Below are 13201 nucleotides of genomic sequence, written 5' to 3' on the forward strand. Positions count from 1 at the left end.
GATAGGTCACCTGGGAGTAATTATAATTACTGCCATGATTCCTCCTGCAGTCCCACACATCTCTGAGCTGAACAGATGGTCCAGGGGTTCTGCAGGTAGTTTTTTTATCTAACTGATGTTTACCTGCAGCATGTCCTGACTCTGTGGAGAGCAGAGCTGGGGATTTCATGCACTGTCCTCATTCCAGCAGAGGTTACCAGTGCAGTGAGGCCTGTCTGCTTTACCCACTCTCAAGCAGCCACGGTTTGAATGTGCTGGAGGCAGGATCCCATCAGCCTCCTCCGAGCAGCCTTCCCCTCCTGCTCGGCTTTGCCCTCCTCACCAGTGTCACTGTTCAGATATTCCAGCCTGGGCCTCCCAAAAGGGCAGAGTGACAAACACACTGAAATGTGATGAATGTGTTAAAGGCACCAGGGCTGACCAGAGAGCTCCAGAACAGAGGATGCCATCACATGAACCATTGAACAAGCTGCTGTCACTGCCAACAGCTCAAAGTCCTGGACATTTTTCCGCACACTGCAGCAGACTGGCTCCATCTGGAGTCCCAACACAAAGCTCTCCCTCCTTGCATAGAAAATGCAAATTCTGCTCGCTTTGCCCAGCTGAAAGCACCACAGCACTCTTTCCTGAGGGAGCAGCTCTCTCTGTACCTCAGGAAGCAAAATCCATTTCCCAAACTGGGTCTCAGCCCTCCCAGAGCTGTGCAAACTGTAACCACAGCCTGACCTTTCCTGCTGCTCCTGGGGCAGGATGAGCTCTGTCCCTGCATCCCAGGGCTGCCAGCAGCAGCAGCAGTGCCAGAAGGGCAGGTGTGGGTGGGTGGCATTGCCACTGGAGGGAGAGCGGGCTGTGGCAGTAGATAAATACATGTTTTTAAACAACTGCTGTGTGTTCAGAGCCTGGTGAATACAGAGGGGGCTGGAAGAGGGCTCTGGCTCACAGCAAAGGCAGCTCCTGGGCACTCTGGCCTCAGCTCCAGCACCAGGCATTCATCATCTGGGATGGATGGAGAACAAGGAATGGTCCCACATGGGGACAGGGATCCTGTGCCAGCAGAGATCTCCTCCTCCCTGGTAAATGTGTAAGGATTGCCCAATCCCCAGCAGGCTCCCTGTCCAAAAGCATCTGCTGAAGTGACATCCCTTGGAAAAGATCAACTTCCAGGTATCACTGCTCCTCCAGCAGAGCCACAGGCTCACCTGAGCCCTGTGGGGATCTTGGCACATGGTCCAGAGACTGCAGAGTGTAAAACCTGCCAAGAGGATGTCTGGGAAACACACATGTGGCAAAGCAGACATTGCCAATTCCTGTGAAGTAACTTCAATGTGCCTGAATTTATGGCAGCCTCCCACTAAGGATTCCTGATCTCTGAGAATCCCAGCCAGAGAGAGCAAACTCTGCTGAGGATCAGCCTTTGAGGAGGGGGCCCTCAGCTCCCTCCTTCCTCCAGACTTGCAGGGTTTGAGTTCAACATTACATCACCCCCCAAAATCTAGAACCTCCTTCTGATTTCTGCATTTTCCACAGCCCCCAGTTCATCACTCTTCCAGTGGGAACAAAACTGTTATGGCAAGTGTTCCTGCTGCATTATTCCAGCACTTCCATCACCCTGGCTAGCCTGGACCAAGCCCCCTCTGACCTGCTGTGTGGCCTGGCTGTGTGACACCACCACAGCACAACAAAAACAGATCAAAAATAAAGAGAAAATCCTCATCCAGCTTTGCAAATTCCTTTCAGATTTACAGATAAGAGAAGCTCCGCTAGTGCTGAGAGGCAGGGATCCCAGAGACAACACAAAATATTCCAGGAAAGATCAACAGCAACAAGATTTCAGCTGGTTCAAATCCAATTTCTTACAAACTTTCGGGCTGATTCCCATTTCCATCAAATCTGCCTGTATATTCCTTGTGTTCCTGACAAACCATGCCATTAAGTTCACATTGGGTTACCTAAACAAAACTAAACACATTTAGTTTGTCACAGTAACTGAAATGACAGTAGAATATCTTGGTTTTGCGCAGCACACAAATAAAGAGGGAAAAGGAACTGGGACACGTTTGTGAGTTTACAAATACCCTGACAGGCAAAACAACAAAAAAAAATCATGCAAAGAAAACCACTGTCTGCTTGAAGGAAAAGCTGAAGCTCAGGGACTGATTTAGCTTCCTATTGTTTTCTTAGCAATGACTCAAAATGCTTAAAGAGGAAAGAGGACATTGCACTGAACTAAATCTTGCAGGGCTAGAGTCGAGTTTAAAATCTGCTTTGTAAATCAGAATTGGCTGCAGTGAGACAAGTCCAAGCCTGGATTTGCACAGACACCTGATGTAAAGTTGCGGTTGTGCTTTTTATTCACACAATAACAAGAAAAAGGGAATTATTTTCAGTTAATGGCTTTGATTAGGCTCACAGCATGATAAATATATCAGGACTGCCAGACTGGAGGGCAAACACAACCCTCTCCCCTCCTTTCTGAAAAAATTCAGAAGGAAAACGCTCACATACTCCCACTTTTTGGCTGCTTTACCGACAGGGAAAAGAACCAATAAACAGTTATTTCACAGTAGAAGAGAAAGGCAGAATAGCTTGTTTTAAAAATGCAACTGGGTCAGTTGCAGCCTCCAGTAGAAGGAATGGGCTGCCCATTCCTCAGTGAAACATCCCTCGGTGGACCTCCCTCCTGCTGATGAGGACAAATAGGCCCTTTTAGAGCAGGATTTTTAAAAGTGCAAAGTGATTTGAGGCTTCAAGTCCCCAGGTTTCTGCAGTGCCTCGGGAGCACAATCCTTAGGCTCTTTGGAAAATCCTACCCCTAAACTGTTCTGAGCTTTGTCATCTCAACCCCCTGGTGACACTCGGCTCATGAAGAACAAGAAATCCAGCAACACATCCCTGCGGAGAGACACCATCTCCTAAGCACGGCTTTTCAAAGCTCTGCAAGCATCAGCTGGCCTCCGAACATCCCTTAATGACACGAAGTGCGGCGCTGAGCCGGGGTTAGTTGGAAAGCCTGGGTTAGTGGCACCACACGGGGGTCAGGGCAGCCCCGCCTGGCCCGAGTCCCTCGCACACTGACCTTGTGCAGAGCCCGAGCCGCTCCCGGGCCGCGGGGCCAGAGCCCCTCGGGGCCCTCCTCATCCTCACCCACCTACGGCGCTGCAATTAAAAACTCGCAATTACCCCTGCTAAGCCTGTTCCGGCTGCGGGATCTGCTTCGCTGTCTCTGAAGTCGTGACCTCCGGAGCAGTCGGTAGTAGTAGGACGGTCTCCCAGAACTTTTCCTGCTGTTCATGGACATTTTTGGATCTATTTTACACACACACACACATGCAGGCACAGGTTCGCTCTCCCCTCTGGCACAGGAGCAAAACAGTCCCGGCGTTTTAATGAACTGGAGGGTGGTTCTTTGGAGTGGAAAGGGAGAGGGGGGAAGAGGAACTCTTCACTTGACACATTTAAAAAGAAAAACAACAAGAAGAAAACATAAAAGAGAGAGAGGGAGAGGAAAAAAAAAAGCAGGCGGCACCGGAGTGCATGTCTCAGCTGAGGGAGGACTCCAGCGAGCAAGATAAACTGTGCTAACAACTCCTGCCCCCAGAAAGATAAGGCTGCTGGAGTAGGAATAGGAAGCCAGAGTTGGCCTGGGCTCCTGAAATGTGAAGCATAGGCTGGAAGAAATCCTGGACTGGATCCTCTCCGCCAGACAGCAGCACCATCAGCGCGTCCTGGAAGGATCGTCCCGGCTCCGGCCGCTCCCCGGGCAGCGGCAGCTCAGAGCCCGCTGGAGGCTGCGCCTCTGCTGCACCAGGGATCGGGGAAAGGCTGCGCTGGGGAAGGGGATAATAATTTCCTGGCCATGGGACACATGTTAATAATCATCATGGAGCAAAAGCCCCGGAAAATAAAGTGAAATTTGAGAGGGGAAAACTTTAATTAGAAGTTGAATGAACAGAGCTCCAGACTCCCCTGGAGGCCCATTTCCTTTCAACATTCAAACTGAGTTATAGCACATCCCACAAATTAGAGAAAGGGCCTATTTACCATTTGGGTCCTGATGGCAATGAAGATTCTGCCTCCGGCTCATATTGCTCCATAAAATTACATTTCAATGGGCAGAATTAACACTTTAAGCCACGGAAGAAAATAAAACAATATATGTATATTAAACAGACAAAAAAATTCACTCCACATTTATTGTTTCAAAAGGTCAGAAGTGAATTGTCTAGAATTTTGCACCTAAGCTCCTTCCCTTGCTGGCACAAAAATGACTCTGAAGGAAGAGTGATAGAAAACATTTCAGAGACCCAGAATGGTGGCCAAGAATTTAACGTGAGGCTGCTGCTTCTCCCAGGCTGGCAGGTAGCAGAGAAACCTCATCTGAGTGGGATGAGCTGCAAAACAACATCTGCACAATAACTCTGTGTTGTGTCTTCGGTTTGTCATTCTTCCCAGACTTCTGTGCAAATTTATCTTCGTGGTGTCCTGTGACCAGACACGGGCTTGGCTGTGGATGAGCCCCGTTCCCCCCCAGCAGGAGCTCCAGGAGGAGTTGGAAAACTTCCCTGGATTATCCTGTGTTGTACCTCCAGTAACAAGAGGCACAAACTGTTCCGATTCAGCAACTGCACTGGGACAGGAGTCCCTGCCCCGGCACCAGCCCATCCTCTCCGATTTTAGGATTTCACACATTTCTGCAGTCATGGAAAACATCAGAACTCTGCACAAGCCGTGTTCTCCCGTTCCAGTCGAGAAGCAAACCCACACTGTGTGTCAGCTGAGGAAGGCCCTTCCAGGAGGAAAACCCAAGTCTCTCTCTCTCTCTCTCCTGAAGTCCATGCCTGGTTTTGAGGCCACACGGGAGGAATTCGGCGCCAGCTTTCAGGCAGTGCAGGAATGAGAACTCGGGAGGGCAACGACAAGTTCAGGTCAAGGAGGCAGATCCCAGCTGGCCAGAGGAGGCTCCCTGGCCGGGGAGGGGGATGCTGCACTGGGCTCTGCGCTCAGCATCCCGCAGCACACCCCGGCACTGCAAAAACCTTCACTCACTGCACATCTGCTCTCTTCTTCTTAGCCAGAATAATCTTATTTTTCATATTTGGGTACATAAAAAAAATAAAAATCCAGGGACAACTCTAACTGTTTTCCAGATGAACAGAGACTCATCATGTGCAGCTGATTCAATTCACAAACAGAGCTGAAAACATCCAGAACACAGTGATGGGAAAGGCTGAAAATACTGAGGTTTGGATAAAGATTTGCTGTAGACGAAACCCAAATATTCAGGTGTCTCTCTGCAATTTTGTATCGTAATAACTGGGATGAAAGCTCTGAAGAGAGTCTTCTACAACTATGCTTTTATCACTAGGAATGTCATTAAAACGGTCTATCCATTTTGTCATTCCCAATAGCAAAAAAAAAAAAGGCACTGATGGAAATGAAAGTTTAAACAAAATAATTTTAAAAGCTCACCTGAATTTAGATGATCTGAAAGGGGAATGTTTGATTTTGTTTAACTGGAGCCAGGTGACTCGCTCAAAGCTCTGGGGATGTGGAAGAGGCGGGTGCTGGGGAATCTCCTCAAGCTCTGAGGGAATGTGAGGTGGGAATACTCGGTATTTTTACTTTCAATCAGTCTGGCACCTTCAGAAACATTCATACAGGTGACTATGAGGCAGGAGAAGTTAATGAGGGACTCTAAACAATATGACAAGAGGAAGCAGCCCTATATAAAGCCATAAATAAATGGTTGGGAACTGTGTTCTGTGTTCCAGTTTTGCTAGCTCGGCTCTGTCTCTCTCTCTTTTTGAAGGATTTAACTTCAGATGCTACAGAGCAACAGGCAGGAAAATGAACAGCCCACATGGGGGGGATGTGACTGGGCTGGACCTTTCCAATTAATCCAACACTGCTCTGTTTTCTTCTTTCTTTACTACATTCTTTCTCTTTTTGAAAGCCACACCCTGACACAAATGCTCTGTGTAGAGTGGAATATGCCACTCACAAACGTGGGATTATGAACTGCTCGGGAGAAAAGCTGACAGCATGAAATCTCCATCTCTAAAATAACACATCCCAGTCTGGCTGCTCCCTCCAAAAGCCAGCTGCATGAGCTCAGGCACGGAGCTCTGCTGGGTCCTTCAGGGAGAAGAGCAATTGGAGATAAATGTAGCAGTAATTTTTGGGGTGTTAACTCCTCCTCCCCAGCACCAAACACAAACCTAACCAATGGAATTAAATGTAATTAAAGACATGCCAAACTGTGGTAAAACACCCCGTCTGAGGCACTGCTAGAAGAGAACTCAGCACCCAGGGCTGACCTGGGTGTCACCCACTGCTGTCACCCTGACCTTAAACCTTCCTAAAGAATTTATGGCAAGGAACTTGAATTCCTTATTTTGAAGGTGAACGTTTCTGTGTTCTGTCAGTGGAGTCCAGTCAGCCCCAAAGCCCTGATTTGGACAGGTCTGAGGATGCCCTGACTTGTTCACACACAGAATTCATGGCTCTGAATTCAGGCTGCCTCTGAGACAGCAGCTTCAGGGATTTCATTTCAGTTTCCCAGACTTCTTTCATAATGAAGTGAACTGAAGTTTTCAGAATTTAAACTTAACAAACAACAAAAAAACTCCAAACCCAACCAAACAAGAGGAAGTTTCGGTTCGGCCAGCAGAGAGGAGTGGTGGGTATCAGCTTAATTTCTAATTTGCATAAATCCAATGAACTGCAGACAGACCATCAAGAAATTGAATAAAAATCAGACTGCAACCCCAATCTCCCTGTCACATGCAACCCCTCTGTGCCTGAAGAATGGTCACACACTCCTGAAGTCCGAGGGAAAAGGAGGAAGGTAAATCTGTACAAAATATCTCTTTTCCAAGCCGAGAGAAACAGTGTTTCTGTCAGTGCTCCAGACACTCTTTGCTCACGAGTCCCTCGCAGACTCCAGCCCAGCGCATCCTGAGCCTGGAAGATTTCCAGGCTTTTTTTGCCTCGAGGCTCCCAGGGATACATCAGCTCACAAGCAGCGCAGGGAGGAAGGTAATTTCCTTTGTGTGAGGATAACTTAACTTTCAATTCAGCTGTACCCACACCAAAATAGCCAGTGACTTATTTTTTTTGAAGACTTATAAAGGAAAGTTCCATACACATAATTAATGTAAGTTCTTTTTAGTATTTTCACAGCACATGATGATTATTTTTAGAGTGCACATAGGTAAAGTAGTTACCACCTGAGGTAAAATGTAGCAGCTTCTTGAGAGCCTTGCAGCAAAATGGTTCAGAATGAGCATTTACTTTAAATTTAGGCAGAGAATTCACTGCTCTCCATTTATTGAATGGTGTCACAGCTACCACAACACTATGGATTTCTTATTATTCTTGCTGTGCATATGGGGATGAAATCCAAATGTAAATGAAAAGCAGTCATTACACATAGTATAGATATTTAATGATATTAATGAGCAGGAAAAGCAGTGCCATATGAAAAAGCAAGAGGAAGAATGTACATGTAAATAATGAAATATTAAATAGGTGTTCAGGCAGTCTCCTGGAAGTTAAACCAGGACATGAATTCTTTCAGCATCACCATCTCTCCATGCAGACTGTGCTGGTTGTTTACTGTCATTATGGTCATTATACACCATGGCAGGGTGGAGATGCAAAGGAGGATCAATGTCCCATTGTTTTGGGATCTGCATCACCACCAATTAAGAGCTGACTCGTGCACAGCACTCAGGATCTAAGGAAATGCAGAGTATTGCACACACTGCAGTAATGGAGCTCCCAAGCCCATTCCATGACTGGAGAAGTGAAGCCTCGAGTGATTTACTCAGCACCACGTGGGAAGGCTGGGGCACAGCGAGGCAGAACCCTGCACCCCTTATCCTTGCCCAAAGAGTAAATGGAGCTTCCCCACCCTCCTGAGACAACTCCCTCGAGATGAGCAAGTACTGAACATAATCATCTTCTTTTCCTACAGCATCTTTCGTCCACCAGAGCACAGACACTTCTGCATATTTGCTTCTGCAAATACTTGTTCAGTTTAATGCACTTAAAACATATAAACTTCCTCTTTTACACACAGGTAAAAAAAATAAAAATCCAAGGAATGTGCCCAATACTAAGTGAGAAAGTCAGTTATTTGTTTCTAATAAATAATGTCCAAATTTTAAGAAAGAGTCATAATGTATTTTTAAAATGTGAATAAAAGAATTTCTCAGATATCACTGTCCAAAAAGGAAGTAAGAGAAATGACACCTCCAATTCCCAACAAGCTGAGTTTTGGATCACACTGAAATTTCTGCAACTCCTTGATGGTGGGAATTCACAACACGCTGGCTCTGAAGGGCCAAAGGAGGAGGCCAAAGGAGGAGGCCAAAGGGGAGGGCCAAAGGGGAAGGCCAAAGGAGGAGGCCAAAGGGGGAGGCCAAAGGAGGAGGCCAAAGGGGGAGGCCAAAGGAGGAGGCCAAAGGGGGAGACCAAAGGGGGAGGCCAAAGGGGGAGGCCAAAGGGGAAGGCCAAAGGAGGAGGCCAAAGGGGGAGACCAAAGGGGGAGACCAAAGGGGGAGGCCAAAGGGGAAGGCCAAAGGAGGAGGCCAAAGGAGGAGGCCAAAGGAGGAGGCCAAAGGGGGAGGCCAAAGGAGGAGGCCAAAGGAGGAGGCCAAAGGGGGAGGCCAAAGGGGAAGGCCAAAGGAGGAGGCCAAAGGAGGAGGCCAAAGGAGGAGGCCAAAGGGGGAGGCCAAAGGGGGAGGCCAAAGGGGAAGGCCAAAGGAGGAGGCCAAAGGAGGAGGCCAAAGGAGGAGGCCAAAGGGGGAGGCCAAAGGGGGAGACCAAAGGAGGAGGCCAAAGGGGGAGGCCAAAGAGGGAGACCAAAGGGGGAGACCAAAGGCGTTATCCCCAGGCTCTGTGTGGAACGGGCAGGGTGCAGAGGGGAAGCTCTCTGGCCCAGGCAGGGTGCAGAGGGGAAGCTCTCTGGCCCAGGCAGGGCACTGAGAACCCCGGAGACGCTTCCTGCGCTCATCACAAACTCCGGGAATGGGGCAGAAACAGCGAGCCTGACCTCAGAGCACAGCACATTTCCTGCTCGCTTCCCTGCAGAACAATAGAGCTAAAGAACATCAGATTCTCACACCAGGGAGCTGGGGGAGACCAAAACAAAACCACTTCACTTGCTCTGCTGACACAGAAAACTCAGGTACATTGCTGTATGACCTGACTGGTAATGATGCTAATAAAATTTACAAAGTCAAAACCCATCTAAAGATTTGTGCTAAATTTCCACAGACCTAACAAAGCAATTAAACACATGGAGTCCAATGCAAATGGAAGAAGAAACTTCTACTAGAATCAAACACCGTGTTCCTCAGAGCAGCCTGCTCCTTTCTCACCAGGAGGAAAATTCCAGGAGTGTGAAGACTCCACTGTACAACAAAAATTCCAAAATAAAAAGAAAAATCTTGTACAAATCCCTAAATCAAACAAAACCCCTCAGACATAACTGGGAGCTGCACAACACTTCCCAGAACTGTGTGCATCTTCCATGCTGAGCTGCTGGCAGGAAATATTTGTTTAAGTGGGACTATTCTTCCCAAATATCCCTTATTACTAAAATAAAATGTTAGCAGTGATTCATTGAGTGATTAGTGGAGCAACTTCTGCGCTGGGTTCCTCAGCATCCCCCATTTCCTTCTCCAAGACAAAACTGGGGCAGCTCTGCCATCACCCTGGGGGGACTCAAAAGGAACCTCAAAATCCCACCTGGTCCAACCTTCAGTGGGAAGGGAGCCCAGATGATGATCTTTACCTCCCTATCTGCACATTTAAATAAGCAAAACCCACATCACCTCTAGGTTAGGAATCTAATTATTAGATGTAATAACAAATTACTGTAATAAACTGCAAAATCCGCATTGACCTTGATCAAAATATTCATACAATAAAATAAATTAACTCCTAAAAATATTTTTACTTTGTATTTCAGCAGTAAACTTGCTGTTGTGTTGCTGCAGGGAAGGAGTTGATAGAAGTCTGGCATCACTGCCTTCCTGTGCCAGATTTATGGGTTATTATTAGCAGAAGGCTCAGCTATTTATCGTGAGTTCTGTTACAGTGGCTTTCCAATGTGGCTTGCTAAAAGATCAGGGAAAAAACCATGAACCTTGAAACCATGAAAGCTCCTGCAGGGCATCACTCTCCTTGCCTGTGTGGAAGTTCAGTCTGTTCTAAGCCCAGGTGGGGAGAAGAGAAGGTTTTACAGGTGTTGTAAAGCCCAGGAACTCCTGTGTGCACAGAGAACTTCTCCCAGTCTCAGGAACGCCGTGGGCTCCAGGGAAGCAGCCGCCTCCTCTCCCCTCCCGATGCCATCTGGACCTGAGGCTCTCCCTCAGCAAGAATCAGCTCTTGGGGTTTTTAATCTCATGACAACATCCACTGACAGCAGCATCTCTGCTGGCAAGTGAAATGAAAGATTAACTTGATTACACATGCTATGTAAAACTTATTTCCTGATTAATTAATAGATTAGGCACTTCCAATTCATGTTTAAATGCCTGATAATGATCTCATGCTCATATAACAAATCACTGATTTATATACACACAATCTAAACTTCATTTTTCATGTGACAGATTATTTTCTTCCTTTCCTTGCCACATAATTTGCAAACTCCACTGCAAATATAGTTGCTCGTTTCGCTCGCTTTTTGGCATCAGATGACTCATCCAAGGAATATTTTGGCAAGAATGATCTTTAGCCATCTTCCTTATCAGTCTGACATGACAGAGTAGCACAGAAAACACCCTCTGTTTTAGAAGTTAACAAGTTGAAAAATGAGAATGTAGCTATTGTTTTTAAAGAGGGCTTTATGAAAGTGACTGGAAATCCTGCAATCAGTTTTTAAATACCATTGTGAGGGTGGTTTATTTAAATCTACGTTTTTCCTTCTGGCACAACAACAGAGGGCTGCCCTGAGAGATGTTATTGTCTGAGTGCAGCTGATTGCAAAATGTGGAGAGCCTCCTTGAAACAACAGAAATATGAAAAACACTCCAAGAGCAAAGCAAGGGCTGGGATGTTTTGAAGTGTGGAAGCTCAGGGCACCAACACCTCCAGTGCCTGAGCTCTCCTGAGCCAGGGTCCAGTGCTGGGAATTCTCATCCTGCTGGGTCTCACCAGCCCTGGGAAGGGAACTGGGTGATGATCTGATAAAGGACACTCCAAATAAAAATAATAGAAAATATTTAGCAAGGCACACAGTGCCTAATAATGCTCCTCTATTGCAGCAACAGCTCAAATTGTTTTTTTTTTCTGCTTATCTTCCTACTTTTTACAGATCTTCCACTCACAAGTGTATGTAATCTATATGTTCCCATTTTACATTTTATATTTTTAGAAAGAAAAAGCTACTAAAAATCCTCTTCCTACTGAATTGATATGCTTTATTCTTCTAATATACTAATTTTTCCTGGATTAACAAGTCTAATTCCTTTGAGCCCCTGCAAAGGTCCGTCCAATGGCAGCTTGTCTTCACATCCTTGGACATCCACGTGGCAGCAGCCTTGGATGAGCTGGTTTGCAGGGTTTGTACAATTCATTAGTCAAAATGCCACACTGGTGCAAAGAAGGCAGTTTGTCTGTTTGGTGTTTTATCTAAGATGGTTGGGTGGCCTCAAAGCAATTTTGGGAGGAGACACTAAGAGTAGCTTCTTATTGAAACAGCTCAAGCTTGGTGATGAATGGCCTCACAGGAATCATCCTCCCAAGTCCTTCTTCTCCACCCTAAAACAGAACTTGGTTGCTGACCCCTCTGCTGACCCTCCAAACAGGGACATCTGAGGTGAACTCTGAAAAGAGAACAGCACCAGGCAGGGCAGAGCACTCCCAGCACTGGGGATGGGGCATCACGTGCACTGTGTGGGCATTCCTTGGCTTTTCATCAGGGAAGAAAATGCAAACACCTGCTGGAACTCCGAGTGCAGGATTTCAAAACAAATTCTATAAAGAATGAGGAGTTCAGTGGGACTTTGATATAAAACACGACCAAGTGTGCAGCCCCTAAACAATGCACAGAGATTCCTATATAGCTCTAGATCTATTTATCTCAGGGCAGCAACGGCCCCTCCGCACTGCGCAGCTCCCACCGGCCGCAGCAGGATGCAGCCTCACAGCTCAAACTACACAGTCAGTCTTTGCTAATCTTGGCCTAACTCAAAACTCTACTTATCTTTTCCTTTCTAAATCATCCCCAGGACAAGACTAGAATCTCTTTTGAAATGTAAAGGTTCTATAATAAAATTTAGAAAGCACATATGGTACAAATATCAAGCGTGAACATCTTTTCCCATCTTGTACGTTTCAAAGACTGTGCAAACAGCACTTTTCCCTGGTTTTGATCATGCAGCCAAAATGAGTCATCTGTGAACAATTATGGCTCTGGCAGGGGCCTGACTGTTGGAGAATGAAAGGAAACACTTTATTATTGAAATGATCAGTATGCCAAGCTGAGAGGCGACTGCAGAGAATGTTAAGAGTCCTTTATGCTCCTTCAGCCAGCAAAATTGAAAGCAGAGGATGCAGCACTCCCCTCTCGGACACCTGAGAACACCTGAGTTGAGAATGGGCAATGCAAAGCAGGAGGAAGTGGGAGCTGTGGAGATGAGCAAGGGAATACATGGCAGGAAAAGAAACACAACCTTAAAGCAGGATGCCTGCCTTAAGAAAGTGTTGGTTATTCCTGGCTTAGTTCTCCCAGGGGAGTCATGAACGTATTAAAGGAACACACAGTCAGAGGCCTCCGTGCTGAAATCCGAAACTATTAAAGGACATTTGTTGGGAGTTCAGGATTGGCTGAGTTTAACAGGATCTTCTGAAAGGGGATGAATGGAATTCCCCTCGAGAAGAAAAAATAGCAACAATTTAGTAGGAACAGGGATCTCCCAATATGCAGCCCATTTCACTGCTGTGTCTGGGTTTGCTGCCAGCAGGGACGAGGTAGGATCCTTCTAGAATTCCAAGGGTAACTCGGGATCTAAGCTGCTCGCTGAGAGCTGGGCAGGGCAGGGAGCTGGGCAGGATATTGGTTTGATGGACTTGGCAAATGGGATGAGCAGGAGATGATTTTAAAATTGGACTGTGAACAAGCAATGTATGAGAGAGTAATTCTTGTCCTCTTTTCCACGAGCAGCTTGCAGAGGGAGGGGGAACA

The 13201-nt window shown here is 46.6% G+C and overlaps 1 protein-coding gene across 6 annotated transcripts in view; it reads right to left on the reverse strand.

The window, feature by feature from the left end:
• Positions 1-13201, reverse strand: part of DAB2IP (DAB2 interacting protein) — a 163947-nt gene that overhangs the window by 127637 nt on the left and 23109 nt on the right. Inside the window, exon 1 of one of the 6 annotated variants that reach the window (XM_058853450.1) lies at positions 3181-3500. The exons of 2 other annotated variants lie outside the window; for them this stretch is intronic. In XM_058853450.1, the coding sequence (XP_058709433.1) occupies positions 3181-3298 (118 nt within the window). In that variant the 5' untranslated portion in view covers positions 3299-3500. Of the gene's footprint in view, positions 1-3076; positions 3501-13201 lie in introns of those variants that run through there. 3 more of the 6 variants (XM_058853447.1, XM_058853444.1, XM_058853448.1) reach the window with 3 other exon arrangements.

This window comes from Poecile atricapillus, chromosome 20, assembly GCF_030490865.1.
Source record: "Poecile atricapillus isolate bPoeAtr1 chromosome 20, bPoeAtr1.hap1, whole genome shotgun sequence".
Classification (NCBI taxonomy): domain Eukaryota; kingdom Metazoa; phylum Chordata; class Aves; order Passeriformes; family Paridae; genus Poecile; species Poecile atricapillus.